Source organism: Daucus carota, chromosome 5 (genome assembly GCF_001625215.2).
Source record: "Daucus carota subsp. sativus chromosome 5, DH1 v3.0, whole genome shotgun sequence".
NCBI lineage: Eukaryota > Viridiplantae > Streptophyta > Magnoliopsida > Apiales > Apiaceae > Daucus > Daucus carota.
In genome coordinates this window covers 17,961,639-17,981,552 of record NC_030385.2, presented here as the reverse complement: position 1 = coordinate 17,981,552, position 19,914 = coordinate 17,961,639, and the positions used below count along the sequence as shown (strand labels likewise).

At 38.3% G+C, this 19,914-nt stretch overlaps 2 protein-coding genes across 2 annotated transcripts; one reads left to right on the top strand and one right to left on the bottom strand.

Annotated features, from left to right (window-relative positions):
• Positions 1-1,217: 1,217 nt before the first annotated feature.
• Positions 1,218-2,557, bottom strand: LOC135152781 (uncharacterized). The gene is made up of 3 exons (XM_064093879.1): positions 2,399-2,557; positions 1,703-2,287; positions 1,218-1,316 (listed from the first exon to the last, which is right to left on the bottom strand). The coding sequence occupies exons 1-3, from the start codon at positions 2,555-2,557 to the stop codon at positions 1,218-1,220; spliced, it is 843 nt and encodes a 280-aa protein (XP_063949949.1).
• An 11,062-nt stretch (positions 2,558-13,619) lies between these two features.
• On the top strand, positions 13,620-18,873 carry LOC135152780 (uncharacterized). Its single transcript, XM_064093878.1, has one exon. It carries the CDS (start codon positions 13,675-13,677, stop codon positions 18,871-18,873), a length of 5,199 nt encoding a protein of 1,732 aa, XP_063949948.1. The 5' UTR covers positions 13,620-13,674.
• Positions 18,874-19,914: the final 1,041 nt, after the last annotated feature.

The following is a 19,914-nucleotide window of genomic DNA, read 5'->3' as shown; positions in this document are numbered from 1 at the left end:
TCAGGACAGCAGAAGGATAGCTACTGATTAGATTATTTTAGGAAGCAGATAATTATAAATCAATCAGTAGATATCATGTAACTGTGTATATAAACACAGCTTAGGGTTTACTCTAGATGAGTTATCAATTGAATATCACTCGTGTAACCTAGCAGCTCTTAGTGATAAGATATAAATCACTAAGAGATTATTTGTAAACTACTGAGATTTGTGAATAAGAGTTTATTGAATTATTCTCTTATACTTGTGTTTGTCTTGGATTGTGTTCACTATATTATTATATATAGTGAGTTTAGTCGGCCTAACATATTTCAGTCATCAGATTTGGCTTTGCAAATCCTGGTAATGGAGTAGTTGTTGGTTTGAACACAGCTTGAGCCTTGTCAGAGGTTGTGTCTTTCTTTGCTTCCTTATTAACTTGAGCTGTGTCAGAGGTTAATTTTTCTTGTTGTGATTCTGCAACATGAGCTTTGTCAGAGATTGCAGCTTCTGTTTTCTTTCCCTTTACAACTTGCTCTTTGTAAGAGGTTGTAGGCTTCTTCTTAACCCAGCCTTTCTCAAGGTGTTCATCTACTTTGCTTTTTCCCTTGGATGTATACTCATCTTCAGAGTATATCTTTTTGACTGGTAAACTCTGATCAGCAACAGTAGCTTCCTTGATCAATATCCCTTTTTCTTTTGGCCTGGTAGTTGATTTTGCAGGCTTTTGAATTTTACCAGAGTTTATAGCTTCAACATGTTCTTTCTTCAGTTCAGCTTCCTCTGCAGCAATCAACTCCAAATCTAATTTGGCTTCTGGATTCTCTTGTTCAAATATCAGTCTAGCAAGTTCTTCATCAGTCATGGGTTTATCTGATCCAGCCACTGGTCTTTGCTTAGATCCAGATGTGACATTATGTGTTGGAACTGGAGCAGACTTTGAGCTTTGCTTAGACTTTGAACTGTCAGAGTTTAAAACTCTTCCACCAGTTGCAGCTTGAAATCTTTTGTTCTTTGTAAAGTCATCCACATCATCATCATCATCATTTTTCTTTCTCTTCAGAGTTTGAGAAGTAGACTTGCATTTGACTTGTGCTACTCTCTCCCCCTTTTTGACATCATCCTCATCAGGAATCAGTATAGAAGTTATTAGAGAAAGTGAAGATTGGATGGCTTCAAGCTGTTTGGACATTTTCTCTTGTGTAGACTCAATGGTGGACATTCTCTGTTCCAGAGATTCATTGGCAGACACCAGCTTCTTCATGTCTTCCTTTAGAGGTAGCAGATGCCTTTTCTTGTCCATATTTTGAGTTTCTTTGGAACTGGCTACCTCTGTTCTGAGACCATCTATAGACTTAGATGTCTGAGCATGAGCAGGATGAAATGTCTTTAGATAAAGAACTGTAGCTTTGAGGCTTGACATGACATCAGAGTTTGTGATTTTATTCTCTGCCATAGATGGGAAATCTTCAGCTTTTGTTGGCTCTAGAGAATGCTGGTGGCTCAGCCAGAGTTTATCCCATACTTCACTTGGTGGGTCAACCTAAAGATCCCTGGGAAGTGGCTCAGAGTTTGTGTTCAGAGTTTGCAGCCTGGCATTATATTGGCTGGTGGACTCCCACTTTTGTTATTGATGAGACAAAGGGACTTCATCATCATTGTCATCATCTGAGCTTTCATCATCCTCACCATCATCAGATGCAGGATCAACAACTTTCTCAACAGGATCTTGAACAGATTTTTCTTGAGCTTCAGACTGTGATTTGCTAGGCTCTTCACCAGCCTTAGCAAGAGACTGCAGTGCTTCCAGTGCTACCTTGTCAGATTCTTCAACTACAGCATCTGACTTGTAGTTTTCTGGAGCTGTATCATGAATAATGGCACCCTCAGGAAACTTCAATGGAGAGTGAGGAATTGGAGTGGAGGGTCCATGATCAGATATTGGAATGTTAAAATCAGACACTGTTGTCTCAGCTTCAGCTGTAGCTTGTTCCTTGCATATTATTTCCTCATCTACTTCAGATGAAGTAGAGGATGCTGTATCAGCAGAGATTGGAACAGCTTGAAGAGGATGCACCATCAGAGCTTGAGATAGATCATCAGGAATTGTAGTGGATGGTGCTTGCTCTTCCTCAACAGTAAAATCTGTGATCTCAGTTATGGGCACCTTTGCCCTCTTAGGCTTGTTAGCCCTTCTTTTAAATCTAGATGTCTTTGGCTGAGGACTGGCCTGTAAAGGTTCAGAGTTTGTTGCAGGAGGGGCTTCCAGATCTTCATAATCATAGGCTGCAACAAGTCTCCTTCTTTTCTGCTTTGGTGGAGAAGCAGCTTCAGTGTTTTAAGTCTTAGAGACTGTATCAGAGTTTACAGGAGGAACTCTGTCAGAGTTTGCTGGCGCATCAGAGTTTGTCTTCAGAACTTGTGTAGCAACAGAGGTTCTGGTCTTCTTGAAGGAAGGGGCATCAGACTTTGTAGACTTTGATGGTTTTGGTGTTGATGATCTGGGTCTTCTGGTGGCTGTAGGAGAAATTGGATGTTGTGGTTGGGGTTGAGGCTGTTGTTGTGGTGCTTGAGGCATGTTCAGTCTAGCTCTTAGTGGAGCTGGAATTTGTAGAGGCCTGAGAACTGGTCTCTTTTCATCTTTGGATATGAGATCTTTGAAAACCCTTTTATGAAGTTTAAAAGGTTTGATCTCATCTGCAGCATCAAAAGCCACTTCGCCAACAGTGGCATTAAACAGCAATTGGCAGAATCGTGAAAAATATATAATCTGACGATTTTCATGCATTCTTTCACCAATATTTCTAATAACTAATCTACCAAAATCAAAATTAGTAGAATAGATCAGAGAATACCCAATCTGCAGCATGTCCATTGGTATGGCATCCCAGTTTGTAGATTTCTTCTGGAAGGCCCTGGTAATGCAATCAAAGAAAAAGCTCCACTCCTTCCTGAGTCCTGGACGCTTTAATTGACCCAATTTGTCTAGAGTGTCGTAGTAGCCCAAATCAATCATCATAGTTCTGAGATTTGCATCTCCATTGATAATGTAGGCAGCATGCTCTGGCAGGTTGAGTGCTGCTCGGACGGTGGCTGGAATGACAGTATACTCCGCTCCATCATACTCAAATACAATGGATGGTGACCCAGCTTCACCACCATTGTCATAATGCCCTGTTCTCCAGAAAGTGATGATTTGGCTTCCTGAGAGTCTGGCAGGGGCTGTAAGGGCAGTGGCCAGGGCACTCTGTGCCGGAATTGCTGAATGGGATGATAATCCCTTGGAACATCAGTGGTGTCAAGAATGGCAGCATGGTTGTTGGGAACAAATTCCACACCTGCAACGGTAAACGCTGTAGTGGCCTTTAGAACAGAGTTTGTGAAGGAAGGTGTTTGAGAAGATGTGTAAGAGAGGATTTGAATTTCAGAGAGAAAAGCGTAAGAGTTTGTTGAGAGAGTGTGTGTAAAAATGAAGTGTGTAAGTGAATAGTAATCAATAAAATCTGATGTGATAAACTCTTCAGATTTTGTTTAGCTGTACACGCTTGGGCTTTTTGTTCAGCTGTACACCTGTCAGATTTTAACTGGTAGATGAGAGTTAGTGGCATGGAGAAACGAGAGTAATAATCATGAGCGCAGTAAAACATGTGCAGTTATAAATGCTGATTACACGTTCTCCTATTAAAATGTTTTTCATGTAAACCCACTAACAATACATCCGTTTGGAACACTCTCTTCACATTCTCTGAATATTTGAACTCCTGAAATGTATAAGATGTTAAAAAATCAAGATCAAATCCCTCGATTTTTAAACTCTGAGATTTAAAACAAAGAAAATAAATTTCTAAGTACCTCAGAATAAGACATAATGTTTAGAACATTCATAAAAAAAATCAGAGTTTGTCATAAAATCCATAGCTCAATAATGTGCTTGTGAAATAATGTGTGTGATTTAACATATTAAATCAGAGACTAAAGAATTTCACAATTTCGTAATGATAAGGTAGACAACAATAATTTATTTAAACTCTCAAGACATAGACAACAGACATACTCTGATGAAGAAATATATAAAATAAACTAACCCCCCCTTTTTTTTTTTCAGGACGCTTTTCAGTGTAAATGAATCACGACCTTTAAATATAATTTTGCAACAGTATTTCTCCAGTAATCAGAGATTGTGACTGGTCACCATAGATTATAAAATCTTGGCAATTACTTAATACCAGCAAATGTTTGGGTCTTCCCAGTCACTGTCATATAGACATCTAAGATCTCAAAGGAGTACCATGCTTATTTGCAGGGGTGTGTATAGCATCAGAGTTTATAGTCACTGTCTAATTTACTGAGAGAAAATGCAAATTAATCAGTCTCACTTATAATTAAGATATGTGAAGTAATAGAGTCTCAATGATATCAACATGCATATAGTGTAAATTTGTAGCACAAAATTGAGATCAAGATTAAAGAACTTAACTGAGATTCATGATTACTAATTCAGATCATGCTTCATAGTATCTTCACAGGTTATTTGTCTCAGAGAAAAAATAATGAGATCATTTATCAAGATTCAGAGTTTACAAACATCAGAGAATATTGTCAGAGAATGACGTCAGAGTATAACAAACAGAGTATATCATCAGAGAATGTCATCAGAGTTTAACAATCAGAGTATATCATGGCAAATTTGTGAGCAATTCATATGGTAATTTGACAATTGAAATTTGAAAGATCTGACCATTATGTTTACTCAGTTCCTGATATCATTCCTAGCTCATTCACTAGCCTAGTAAAGGTTGCTTCACTTAGTGGTTTGGTGAATATGTCTGCTAGCTGCTGTTCTGTGGGAACAAAGTGAAGTTCAATGGTTCCTTCCAGTACATGCTCCCTTATAAAATGATATCTTATACTGATGTGCTTTGTCAGAGAATGTTGAACTGGGTTTCCTGTCATAGCAATAGCACTTTGGTTATCACAATAAATAGGAATTTTAGAAAAGGATAACCCATAGTCAAACAATTGATTCTTCATCCAAAGAATTTGAGCACAACAGCTGCCTGCAGCTATATACTCTGACTCTGCTGTTGATGTTGATATTGACTTTTGCTTCTTGCTGTACCAAGAAACAAGTCTTCCACCCAGAAATTGACAACTCCCACTTGTGCTTTTCCTGTCAATTTTGCAACCTGCAAAATCTGCATCAGAGTATCCAATTAGACTAAAATCTGATTCTCTAGGATACCATAATCCCAAAGATGTGGTTCCCTTGAGATATCTGAATATTCTCTTTACTGCAATCAGATGAGGCTCTCTTGGATCTGCCTGAAATCTTGCACATAGACATGTGGCATACATGATGTCTGGTCTACTTGCAGTCAGATAAAGCAAAGATCCAATCATTCCTCTATAGTTTGTGATATCCACTGATGCACCAGTATCTTTGTCTAGCTTGGTTGCTGTTGCCATAGGAGTAGTTGCAGCTGAACTGTCTTGCATACCAAATTTCTTCAAGAGATTTCTGGTATACTTGGCTTGATTGATAAAAATCCCATCTTCAGTCTGTTTAACTTGTAAACCCAGAAAATAACTGAGTTCCCCCATCATGCTCATTTGGTACCTAGACTGCATGAGCTTGGCAAATCTTTGACAGAGTTTAGCATTAGTGGAGCCAAAAATGATATCATCAACATAGATTTGAACTAAAAGCAGATCATTACCATGATTCAAGTAAAACAAGGTTTTATCTATGGTACCTCTAGTAAATCCACTTTCAAGAAGAAATTGAGCTAGAGTTTCATACCATGCCCTTGGAGCCTGCTTTAGTCCATAAAGTGCCTTGTCCAATCTATAAACATAGTCTGGATGCTTTGGATCCACAAAGCCTGGAGGTTGTTCAACATATACCTCTTCATCCAGTTTCCCATTAAGAAAAGCACTCTTGACATCCATCTGGAATACTTTGAATTTCTTGTGAGCAGCATAGGCCAGAAAGATTCTGATTGCCTCCAATCTTGCAACTGGAGCAAATGTCTCATCATAATCAATACCTTCCTGTTGTGAATACCCTTTTGCCACAAGTCTTGCTTTATTCCTTGTAATGACACCTTCACTATCAGTTTTGTTTCTGAAAACCCATTTTGTACCAACTATGGATCTATCTTTTGGTCTTGGTACTAGGGTCCAGACTTTGTTTCTCTCAAACTCATTTAGCTCTTCTTGCATTGCTTGAATCCAATCAGCATCTTGAAGAGCTTCCTCCACTTTTTTAGGTTCTGTTTGTGACAGAAAGCAATGATGTAAACACTCATTTGCTGTAGCTGTCCTTGTTTGCACACCTGCTTCTGGATTTCCAATTATCAAATCAGGTGTATGAGATTTTGTCCACTTCCTAGCATGTGGAAGTTGACCATTTTCATCATTGGATCCTCCCCCTTGATCCATGCTCTCTTGATTCTGTTGATCATTCTCTGTAGCTCCCCCTACAGTTGTGCTATCAGAGTTTGAATCAGTATTCTCTGATGAGTTTGAGTCAGCATTCTCTGATGAGCTTGAGTCTTGAGTAGAGTCTGAAACATTCTGATGCTCCCCCTCAACATTTGCTTCATCATTATGAACTTGTGAATTTTCACCAGAGTTTGCTGTATTTTGGTCACAGTCAGAGTTTGACTGTTCATCAGAGTTTGTTGAATCACAGAATATTTCTTCATTCTCAAAATGCAATTCTTCATGATCATCCATGTCTACTAAGCCCATAATTCTCTTGTCATCAAATGACACATGTATGGATTCCATGATCACTTTGGTTCTTAGATTATAGACTCTGAAGGCTTTTGTTGTCAGAGGATAACCTACAAAAATGCCTTCATCAGCTTTTAGATCAAACTTGGTAAGCTGTTCTGGATGAGTCTTCAACACAAAGCATTTGCACCCAAATATATGAAAGTACTTCAGATTTGGCTTCTTTTTCTTCACCATCTCATATGGGGTCTTGCCATGCTTATTAATCAGTGTTGCATTTTGAGTGAAACAAGCTGTTTGAACAGCTTCTGCCCAGAAATAAGTAGGTAATTTAGCCTCATCAAGCATAGTTCTGGCAGCTTCTACAAGAGTCCTGTTTTTCCTTTCAACTACACCATTTTGCTGTGGTGTCCCAGGTGCAGAAAATTATTGTACTACACCTCTTTCTTTGCAGAACTCTTCCATTGTTGAATTTCTGAACTCAGTTCCATTATCACTTCTAATGATCTTTACTTTGTCTTCAGATCCATGGTCCAGTTGCTTCACATGATCCATCAGATGCAAAGCTGTTTCATCTTTAGAGTGAAGAAAATATACCCAAGTGTATCTGGTATACTCATCAACAATGACAAGAGCATATTTCTTCCTTGCAATGGATGGTACATTAACTGGTCCAAATAGATCAACATGTAGAAGATAATATTGCTTCTTTATTGAGAATTCAGTCTTGCTCTTGAAGGATGTTTTTCTCTGCTTGGCCTTTTGACATGAATCACATAGACCATCTGAAGTGAGTAGTGATTCAGGGAGTCCTCTCACAAGCTTTTTCTTTATAAGCTCATTTATGGAGTTGAAATTGAGATGTGAGAGCTTCTTATGCCACTTCCAACTTTCTTCTGCAGAGATTCTTGTTGACAAGCAAATTGCTTTTCCTTCAGAGTTTGTAGGCAAGTGGATTTCATAAATATTTCCATGTCTGTGAGCAATCACTGCCACTTTGCCTGTTGACTTGCTTACTATCTCACTGTGTTCTTCATAGAAATCAACATGATATCCTCTGTCACAAATCTGACTGACAGAGAGTAAATTGTGTTTTAGCCCTTGAACAAGAGCTACATTTGATATGATGACATTTCCAAGATTGATGTTGCCATATCCCAGAGTCCTTCCTATGTTGCCATCTCCATAAGAAACACTTGGGCCAGCTTTCTCCACAAACTCTGACAGCAGGGCCTTATTTCCAGTCATTATTCCTGAACATCCACTGTCCAAGACTAGAATATTCTTCCTGTTGCCCTGCAATCACAAAGACCACTAATTGTTAGTTTTAAGGACCCAGACTTGCTTGGATCCCTTGGCCTTATTAAGTTTGTTAGCTTTTGCAGCGGAATTATCATTATCAGAGTTTGAGCTAACAGACTTTGGAACAGAGTTTATACTAGAAACAGATTTTGTACTTGCAGAATTTTTATTAACCTTTTTCAAAGAAGGTTTCAATTGATAATAATCATAATACAAACTATGATATTCTTTGCAAGTATAAATAGAATGCCATAAACTACCACAATGAAAACATGGATCTTGTGGTTTATATCTAATACTACTTTTTCTAACTCCAGACTTTGTAGGTAAGGAGTTAATGTCCTTGTTCTTCCTGCAAAAATCAGCAAGATGATTAGTATTTCCACAGTTATGGCATGTCTTCCTAGGTGCATTTGGAATAGGCATGTAGTTATTACTCTTGTCTATTCCAACCTTGCCATTTCTATTTTTCCTAGGCTCCTTGTCTTTGTTATCAGACTTTACCTCTTTAAGCTTATGCTTAAGCTGTTTCTGAGTCATCAGTCCTATGTTAACCTGTTTGGGCTTATCAGATTTTAAATTGTTGTTAATCTCTGATTTTGGTCTACTCTGTTTAGACTTAGAGGATTCAGCAACAAATTTAACAGGTTTAACTTTAGGTTTTTGAGTTTTAACAAACTCTGTTTTTGATGACTCAGCTTCTGAGTTATCAGTGTAACCTAGTCCCTTCTTCCAGTTTCCACTACCTAAGATATCCTGAGTAGTTTTGCCTGAATTAGTCCATGTCTTAATAATATCCCTTTCCTTAGCAAGTTCTGATTGAAGAGATGCATACCTCCTTAATAATTCATCTTTGACAATGACAGCATCATCTCTTTCTTTCTGAACTTCTAACATCTGAACTAATTCTTTTTCTAGATAATCATTCCTTTTCTTTACACTTAGAGTTTCAGATTTTAATCTTTCATTCTCTAAAGTCTGATCTCTAAAGCTGATATGCAAAGTTTTAAGGAACAATCTTAACTCAGTTATATCTTCAGTATCAAAGGCAAGAGTAGAATGAGGTACCTTAGCAGCAGATTCAGAGTTGTTGTCAGTGTTTGCCATCAGAGCATAATTGACTTCTTCTTCTGAATCAGATGTATCTGTCCAGTTTCCCTTCTTGGTGATAAAGGCTTTTTCCTTTTCTTTCTTGGCTTTCTTGCATTCAGATGCAAAGTGACCCTTTTCACCACAGTTGAAACAGGTATACTTGTCAGCTTTTCCAGCTTTCCCTTCCTTGCTCTCATTCTTCCTAAAGTTCTTCTTATCATAAACTCTGTCAGAGTTTCTGTCTTTCCTTGAAAAATTTTTGCCTTTGTTGAACTTTTTGTAGGCCAACTTCTTGAAGCTTTTCACCATCAATGCTGCTAACTGCATCATCTCATCATCACTTTCTTCAGAGTCTGAGGGAACATCAGAGTTTGAGTCATCAGAGTTTGATGACTCAATGTCAGACTTTGTGACATGAGCTTTTCCTTTGCTCTTAGCAGCTTCCTCTTGAACTTTCAGAGCAACAGACTTTGATTTTCCTCCATTACGTTTGCTCCTCTGCTCCATCTCAAGTTCATGAGTCTTCAGTCTTCCATAAACATCATCAAGAGACATTTCTCCAAGATCAAGATTGTCTCTTATTGTAGTGACTTTCAAATCCCATTTTTCAGGAAGAGCCAGAAGAAATTTGAGGTTTGAGTCTTCAAGATCATATTCCTTGTTCACCAGAGATAAGTCATTCAACAGTTTGACAAATCTGTCATACAGATCTGTCAAGGACTCACCAGATTTTGAGTCAAAGTGCTCATACTCCTGTGTTAGGATTGTTTTTCTGTTTTTCTTTATGGCCTGAGTTCCCTGACATCTGGTTTCCAGAGCATCCCAGATTTGTTTAGCAGTTTTGCACCCAATCACCCTATTTGACATTGCATTATCAAGGGCACTGTGCAGAAGGTGTTTCACCTTAGAGTCTTTACCAATTGACAAGATGTCCTCAGGGGTATAATCTTTCTTTTCTTTTGGAACCATCTTCTGAGGTTCATCTGCAAGCCCAACAGAGAGCTTGGTGGGCATATGTGGTCCATCATAGATCCTGTCAAGGTATTCTGGATCAACAGAGTCTAGGAATATGATCATTCTCTCTTTCCAGACTGGATATTCAGATGCCTTAAGGATTGGAACTCTAAAAGATGAAGCTTGTGATTTTTCAGACATGATTGTGATTAAGATCTCACTGTAGTAATCTTAACAGAGCTGGCTCTGATACCGCTTGTTAGGTCCTATAAACTCACTATATAACTATATAAGATGATATAGTGATCACAATCAGTAACACAGTATGACAATATAAGAGATTAAAAACAATAAACTCTTATTCACAAAGCTTGAATGGTTACAAAAACTCTCTCACTGATTTATATTTTATCACTAAGAGCTGCTAGGGTTCTAAACAATGTACTCGATAACTCAACTCATATAGAGTAACCCTATTCTGTGTTTATATAGACACAGTTACAAAATCAATCTCTGATTTGATATCCTATAAATCAGCTATGTATTCTATCAATCAAAGATTGCTACTGTTTTCTGTTTAGTTTCCATAGTCAGCAAATCACTCCTCCGCTTCTATCCTTCCTTGAAGTATATCCGCTTCTGAGCTCTTTCCACGTGTAAACTCTGACGAGTCTTGACTGTGACGGACCCAACTTAAATAACCGACTAAAGCATGCATATCGATATATATAATTAAACTACAGAGTTATAAAGATTAATCTACAAGTCTAATCCACAATCCCGGAATCACCAGGAATGAGTATTGATAGGTCCATTATTTTGCACATTTTAACTACCGATTTATTGCTTGTTTTCGTATTTTATTAGTTAATTGTTTTGTTTTCAGGAATTTTTAGAGAAATCAAGAATTCAAGAGAAAAAGGAACAAAAAGGTGCAAGAAGGGAAAAAGAGGAAGAAAAAGAAAAGAAAAAGAAGAAGAAGAAAAAAAGGGAAAAGAAAATCAAAACACAAGGACCCTTCTACCCCTAAAACCCTAATCTTGGCCTATATAAACATCCTCTTCTCTCATTAGCCACCAACTTAGTCTACCTTAGTTTACCCTAGTTTGTACCTAGTTGTTAGTAGCCTCCATTATTTTCTACATCTAGAATAGCATTCTCTTTCAACTTGTAATCTCTCAAGTATTGTAAACACTTTCTAGTTAATATAATTTCAAGTTTAGTTTCTTCATCTCCTAAATCTTTAGCTTGTTGAAATTTTTGGCTATGACCAACCTTCTTTCTAACAAGTGGATAAAGTGGCATTTATGCCAACCACTTGTGGGTTGAAGAGCCTTTATTTTGTGTATTGAGCTTTCATTGTTAGTATTTAGCTTGAGCCTCTTTTAATTCTCAATATTATTAGTGGGTTCAATGATTTAGTTGATATTTTGGTTTGTAGTTTGATGGGGTTTTGTTGGAAACATGGTAGATAAGCTAGTTTTGAAGTTTGGCTTGATTTGGAATTAGTTTGGTATGCTTTGGTGTTGATCTTGTTCTTGGTTTTAGTATTTTTTGGGGCTTTTTGGTGTAAATTTTAGTTTATGATTTTGAATTGAGGTTAGTGGGTTTATGTTGGAAATATTATGTTTAGGCTAGATTTGAAATTTGGTGTAGTTTGGAGTTCATTTGGTTTGATTTGAGTCTTGTTTTGATCAAAAATGGGGTGTTTAGGTGCTCTTTAGTGTAGAATTTATTGTTGAATTTGGTTTAGAGGTTAGTGGGCTTTTATTTGTTATATTTGGAATGGCTAAATTTTCCGGTCAAATTAATTTTCCGACGAGATTTAAGCTATTCCGGGCACCTCCATAATTTCCGGCGAGGGTCCATCATTAGTAGTTTTGTTTGCGGCCACCCGCGCCACCCCTGTTTCTCTGTTCCTGTTTATCGACCTGGTTTTACGCGTGTTTTTACTTAGATAAACTTAACATATTCACTGCATTGTTTTTCCTTTCCATTTTTCTTTTTATTGTTTATTATTTTTTTTCTTTCTTTATTTTCCGGTTCATTCTGAATGTTTAGTGGCCAGTGGTTTTCTCATTTCTGTTTGTTTCTGTCACCCGTCGCATGTTCTTAATTTTATTTTGTTTTTTTTTTATTTGCTTTCAGTTTTTTTTAAAGGTTATATTGTTTTATACAAATTATTGATTAATTTCTCTTTGAGTATAAAAGGAAAACATCTTAATTAGTAAAAACAAAAACCTCAAAAACTTTTGGTCTAATTTGATTAAATTAAAAATTAAGGTTTTCGCGAAAATAGTTTAAGTCCTTGTGGTTCGAATCTTAAAATATTAAAACGGGATTGTGCGCTTGCAATCAAAATCATATTTTGAGCACATCAAGTTTTTGGCGCCGCTGCCGGGGACTAAAATTAATTTTTGCGCCTTAATTTTTAATTTTTCGGATTAGTTTTTTTTTTAATATTCTCTCACTTCTTTTTTTGTTGAATTTTAGGAAATTGGAAGAGTATGAGCTAACTTGGAATAAGTGGAGAATATTCTTGGAGTATTGGAAGCTTGCTTGGGTAACTTGTATCTCTCTCCTATTTCAATTTATTTTATTTAGAAAATCACAAACAAATTTGAAAATTGAAAAACACAAACAAAATTTAAAATTTAAAATTTAAAATCCAAAAATAGTAGTTAGAATTAAATATGTGTTGCATCATGCATTTTTACACTTAGGGCACATCATTTAGATTTTAATTTTTGTTTTTAAATTTTCGTACCTTAAATTGTGGTGATCGCTGGAGGACCCTAAGGTACGTTAATTTCTTCCTTTCTTTAGAGTAAATCACGTAGTGTAGAAGCATCCATATTTGTTTATAGCTTTTATTATTTCGTTGTGTGGTGCATCATTTTAAATAAATCTTAAGGGCAAAACCCACTCATAAGATAAGGGAAGGGATTTCATCACTCTTTCCTTGGCCCACAACAATTTAATTCTTCATTTTCCATTCCCTAGCCTTTTAATAAAATTGAATTAGACGTTAGCCCCTAGGATTTCGCGCTCAACTAGGAAGGTACCTAAAAGACGAGGTAATCTTTTATTATTCCGACTCTTCGGTGTCTAGGCAAGCGAAAGCTTACCTGGCCGATTAAGGTTTGGTGTCTAAGCGCGGAGATTGGCCTCTTGGCAATGCCTGCTCCAAACTGGCCAGACCGGTCCGAATAATTTTGGATTTATCGAGTTTTTGGTGGTCCTTAACGTTAGGAGCAAGGTCTAGTTCATTTTTTTATTAGGGAACCCTAGAATTAAGTTTTTCTTTCACTTTTACACCCTTTCTTTTGTTTAATTTAATTTCTCGCACTTATTTGCTACGTGTTTACTATCTAGTTTATGCGAACTACTTGGGTTAGGAGCGAATCGTCTAGATTAGTTAGACCGATCATCGAAATTCCATCTTCGTCCTCTTCGGACTCCGAACCCATAGAAGCTAGCGAACCGATAGTAAACATGGCGTTGTCTCTTAAAGACCGCTGCTACCCGTCCCGTTCCGCTCAACCTTCATGCATCACCCTTCCTCCCGTTAATGGGAATAATTTCGAGATTAAGGCACATCACATTAGTATGTTGCCTAAATTTTTAGGGAGTGAAGGTGAGGATCCCTATCTTTTTATCCAAGAATTTGAGGAGGTTTGCGGTTTGCAAAAACTCCAACAATTGAGCGAAGATTCCATTCGGCTTAGACTAATCAACTTTGCTTTAAAAGAAAATGCTAAAAAATGGTTGTATAGTCTCCCCGTCAATTCTATTTCCACTTGGGAGGGGTTTGTGGTAATGTTTCTTAAAAAGTATTTTCCAAACCACAAAACGACTCGTATTACAAATGAAATAAATCAATTCCATCAAAGGGAAAATGAGTCTTTTTGGAAATTCTTTGATCGTTTCAAAAATCTTTTATCACAATGCCCCCACCATGGAATAGAGAAATGGAGACTTTGTAAGATTGTGTACGAGGCCTTAGATAGTCAAACAACCGCTTTGTTAGAATCTATGTGCCAAGGCAAATTCATGGAGAAAGATGAGGACCAAGGGTGGGAATTTTTCGAGGACTTAGCCGAGAAAACAATGTTATGGGAGTCTACTAGGGAACCTAAAAAGTCGATCGAGGCATCTAGCTCTAGGGGTTTGCATTCGATAGGAAACAATGTGGCAACCGATGCCAAATTAGCAACCCTAACAAAGAGACTAGAAGTTTTAGAGTCTCATAGTAGCCCTTCATCTTTGCCTATGTTCCCGAACTATAATGCTTCCCATCCCGAGATTCAACAATCTCATGATTTTGAGCAAGTGAACGCGATGTTCCAACCCAAGCCTAGAAATGACCCGTTTGCACCAACTTACAACCCCGGGTGGAAGAATCACCCGAATTTCTCGTGGAACCAAGGTCAAAACTTTCAAACTCCACAACCCAATTTCCAAAGGCCCAATCCTAACTCTTTTCCTACTTATCAAAACCCGAGTCAAGCTCCCGTGAATCCTCCCGGATTTAATGATTCGGATAAGAGACTCAATTCCTTAGAAAAGAGCATAGAGGCCTTAGTGAAATCGCAAACTAACTTGACCCAATCCCAACAAACCTTCATGCAAACTTTAACTCAAGATAGGCAACTTTTGCATTCTAATGTGCAAGCCGTCTCTAAGTTAGAGTCCCAATTGAGTCAATTAGCGAGCACATTGTGTGAGCGAGAAAAGAACAAATTCCCGAGCCAACCCGAGGTGAACCCGAAATTTCCTCTTAATCAAAGACCCCCGGATAATGTGCATTCGGTCATTTCTCTTAGGTCGGGTAAACAAGTAGAGACCCACGTTGGTGAGAACCTTGGTAAGAAAGGGGATTCGACTTCTAATCCAAGTCCGCCCTTCACTACCATTAATCATGACAAACCCGAGAGTTCTAAAGCTCGTGAGGAGTCGAGTGACCCAAACCCGGAACCCGAGTTGCAAAGTGAAGTAGTCTATAAACCAAGAGTCCCTTACCCACAAAGACTTATTTCACCTAAGCAATCGGCTCAAATGGAGAAGATTTTGGAAGTGTTTAAGCAAGTCAAGGTCAACATACCCCTTTTAGATGCAATTCAACAAATTCCCTCATATGCTAAGTGTCTTAAGGAGTTATGTACCCATAAGAGAACTAACCATGTTCCTAAGAAATCTTTCCTTACGTCTCACATTAGTTCGATTCTCTCAAACCAAATTCCCGTGAAATACAAGGACCCCGGTTGTCCTACAATTTCATGTGTCATAGGAGAAACTTTTGTGGATAAGGCGTTACTTGATTTAGGGGCTAGTGTTAATCTCCTTCCATATTCTGTCTACCAAGCTTTAGGCTTAGGGGAGCTCCGACAAACCAATGTCACACTTCAATTAGCCGATCGATCCGTGAAAATTCCTAAGGGAATGATCGAGGACGTGCTAATTAAAGTAGGTGACTTTGTGTTTCCCGTAGATTTTGTCGTCCTAGAGACCGAGCCGGTTAGGAACCCAAAGAATCAAATTCCCATCATCCTAGGACGACCCTTTTTAGCTACATCCAACGCTTTGATTAATTGTAGGAATGGCTTAATGAAGCTAACATTTGGTAACATGACAATCGACCTCAACATCTTTCATGTAGGGAAACAATCCGATGATTTCTATGATCAACCTATGGACGTTAATCTAATTGATGAAATAGTTGATCAAGATCTCATGAATCCTAAAGATGCCCTTGAATTTTGCTTAAAACATTTTGGAAAGGATTGGGATGTTTCCAACTACACACATGAGGTCAACCAAATGTTAGAATCCACCATTCCTACAACAAGTCAAGAGCGTGATGTTGAACCCGAGCATTTGCCTTTACCTAAGAAAACCGTTGAGTCACAACCGCCGGAAGTAGAACTCAAACCTCTTCCCGACACTCTTAAGTATGCTTTTCTAGGCCCTAACGAGTCTTATCCCGTTATCATTGCCTCTAATTTGACTACGTCACAAGAGGAAGGACTTTTAGAAATCCTTAGAAAGCATAAGGGAGCCATAGGGTGGAGCATTTCGGACATTAAAGGAATTAGCCCGGCGATTGTCCAACATAGGATTCATTTGGTAGAAGATGCAAAGCCCGTGAGAGAACCTCAAAGGAGGTTGAATCCTCCCATGATGGAGGTAGTTAAGAAAGAAATTCTTAAGTGTTTAGACAATGGGATCATCTATCCCATTTCCGATAGTAAGTGGGTGAGTCCCGTCCATGTAGTGCCTAAGAAGTCGGGCATTACTTTGGTGACCAATGAGAACAATGAGCAAGTTCCAACACGTGTCCAATCCGGTTGGAGAATGTGTATAGACTTTAGGAAGCTTAATGCCGTCACTAGGAAAGATCATTTTCCTTTGCCTTTCATCGATCAAATGCTAGAGAGGTTAGCGGGTCATGCGTTTTATTGTTTCTTAGACGGTTACTCGGGATATTTTCAAATCCCAATCGCACCCGAGGACCAAGAAAAGACCACCTTCACTTGCCCTTTTGGAACCTTCGCTTATAGACGCCTAGCTTTCGGCCTAACCACGGGCCCATCCACATTCCAAAGGTGTATGACTAGCATTTTCTCCGAAATGATAGGTGACTTTCTTGAAGTCTTCATAGATGACTTTTCCATCTTTGGACCATCTTTTCACCAATGCCTTAACAATCTAGACTTAGTTTTGAAAAGATGTGAGGAAACGGATCTAGTGTTAAATTGGGAGAAATGTCATTTCATGGTTAAGGAGGGAATCGTTTTAGGACACAAAATTTCTGAAAAAGGAATCGAAGTAGACAAGGCTAAGGTCGACCTAATAGCTAATCTCCCTCCTCCCAAGTCCGTTAAGGAAATTCGTTCTTTCCTTGGACATGCGGGATTTTATCGTAGATTCATCCAGGATTTTAGCAAAAAGGCTCGACCTTTGACCAACCTTTTAGCTAAGGATGTCAAATTCGAGTTCACAAGCGAGTGTGTTCATTCTTTCGAAGACCTTAAAAGAGAATTGACTTCGGCCCCGATCATGAAGTCTCCCGATTGGAGTCAACCTTTTGAGCTCATGTGTGACGCATCCGATTATGCCATAGGAGCGGTTTTAGGACAACGAATAGATAAGAGGCCACATGTTATTTACTACGCTAGTAAGACCTTAAATGATGCCCAACTCAATTACTCTACCACCGAGAAGGAACTTCTAGCCGTAGTCTTTGCCTTAGAAAAATTTCGCTCTTATCTTATCGGGTCCAAAATCATTGTTTACACCGACCATGCCGCCCTTAAGTACCTTTTCTCTAAAAAAGACTCAAAAGCCCGTTTGATTAGATGGGTATTGTTACTCCAAGAGTTTGACTTAGAGATTAGGGATAAGAAAGGTTGTGAGAATGTCGTTGCCGATCACCTCTCTCGATTAGTGGTTGAATCCACTAACGACTTGCCCTTAAGCGAGTCCTTTCCCGATGAACACCTTCTCTCAATTTCCACTCTCCCTTGGTTCGCCGACATAGTCAATTACTTAGCAACCGGTGACATTCCCTCGACATGGTCCAAAAATGATAAAGCCAAGTTCTTTTCTCAAGTGAAACATTTCTTTTGGGACGACCCATATCTCTTTAAACATTGTCCCGATCAAATCATTAGGAGGTGTGTCCCAAATAGTGAGTTTCATAGCATCCTCTCGTTTTGTCACGATCAAGCATGTGGAGGACATTTTAGTGCGAAAAAAACCGCCGCTAAAATCCTCCAATGCGGTTTTTATTGGCCTAGTTTGTTTAAGGATGCCGCCGAGTATTGTTCCGCATGTAGTAGGTGTCAACATTTAGGAAGAATCACTAGGAGGAACATGATGCCTATGAGCCCAATCCTTATTATAGAGCTCTTTGATGTTTGGGGCATAGATTTCATGGGCCCATTTCCTAGTTCGTTTGGCCACCTTTACATCCTTCTCGCGGTTGATTACGTTTCTAAGTGGGTAGAAGCCATCCCAACTCGGTCCAATGACAACAAAGTTGTCCTTAGATTCCTTAAAGAGAATATCTTTTCTCGATTTGGCACACCTAGGGCTATCATTAGTGACCAAGGGACGCATTTCAAGAACCGTCAATTCGAGTCACTTCTTAAGAAGTACTCCATCACTCATAGGCTTGCTACCCCTTATCATCCTCAAACTAGTGGCCAAGTAGAGGTGTCAAACCGGCAAATTAAGCAAATCTTAGAAAAGACGGTCAACTCGAATAGGAAGGATTGGTCAACCAAATTGATAGATGCCTTATGGGCCTATCGGACCGCATTTAAGACCGTCTTAGGAATGTCTCCTTATAGACTCGTGTATGGTAAAGCTTGCCATTTGCCGGTTGAGTTAGAGCATAGGGCCATGTGGGCCATTAGAGAATTGAACTTCGACTTACCCACCGCCGGTAGTCATCGGAAGTTACAATTGACCGAGTTGGACGAGCTTAGAAATGATGCCTACGAAAACGCTAAAATTTACAAAGAAAGAACTAAGGCCTTCCATGATAAAACCATTTTGAGAAAATCCTTTTCTCCCGGCCAAAAAGTTCTTCTCTACAACTCTAGGCTTCATTTGTTTCCCGGTAAGTTGCGTTCTAGATGGGACGGTCCTTACATTGTTCAAGTTGTGTTTCCTCACGGTGCTGTTGAAATTCAGGATCCTAAAAATGGTAATGTTTTCAAAGTTAATGGTCAACGTCTTAAACCATTTTTAGAATTGCATGTTGATTCGGAGGAAGAGGTCATCCACCTCATTGACCCTTGATCATGTAAGTTGCTTCAGTAGTTAATAAAAACCCCTTCATCCCCTATTCAGGTATTTTTCCTCTTTACTCTCTTATTCCAATTCTCTCTTTTGCATACATTGAGGACAATGCATGATTTAGGTATGGGGAGGGCTTTAGTGTAATTCTTAAAAAATGAAAATCCCTAAAAAAACGAAAAATTAGAAAAATCCAAAAATAGAGATGTTTTAGCTAAGTTGTCTTTCCCTCACTCGAACTTTAGGAGTAGTTGGTGTTTAGCATGTTTTCGAAAAGTATATATATGTAGTGTCTTTTAGATAATTTGAACGTAGTCGAGTAAGGTTATCTTTTTGAAGCTTGTATCGACCGATTTGTACTTTAATTCCAAGATGGCACACACTTTTGCACGAGACCTTTGATGGAGAGATTGTCTAGTGATATTATTCGATACCTGAGAGAGAACCCACATGTTGAAACAATGTCGAATCGAACATTTGCGAATAAAAAAAATAGCAGAAAAAAAAAAAGAAAAAGAAAAAGGAAAAAAAAAAAGGAATAAACTACTTCAATACCCATTGTTCTTTATAGATAAAATCTTTAGATAATGGGCAAAAGTAGATTGGCTAGTCTCGTTTTGTGGCCTTTGTTACTCGAGCAATTAAGTCCGTAGGGGGATTTTAAAACCTAGTGCCCTAAGACCGTTTGGTTTGGGAGTCACTGACCTAAAGCTCGCTACATGGGTAACATTGTTTGCCTAAGAAAACGGACAAAATAAAGTCAATGCAAAAAAAAAAAAAAGAAAAAAGAAAAAAAAAAGAAAAGAAGAATAAAGAGTTTGTGAAGTTTGGCTAGATATTTGTTTCGATAGAGATTGGGTCAGTTCAAAATTGGTTGAAAAAGAGAAAATGTTCTTAGACAATTAGGATCCATCAAAGGCCTTAAATTACTTACACTCCTTGGATTTCTAGTAAAATCTTTGTGTCGATGCAAGTAGATTAGAGACAACTGTATCTTGATTATTAGTAGATGAGTCTTTAAGTCGTATTTTCTTTAAAAATGCT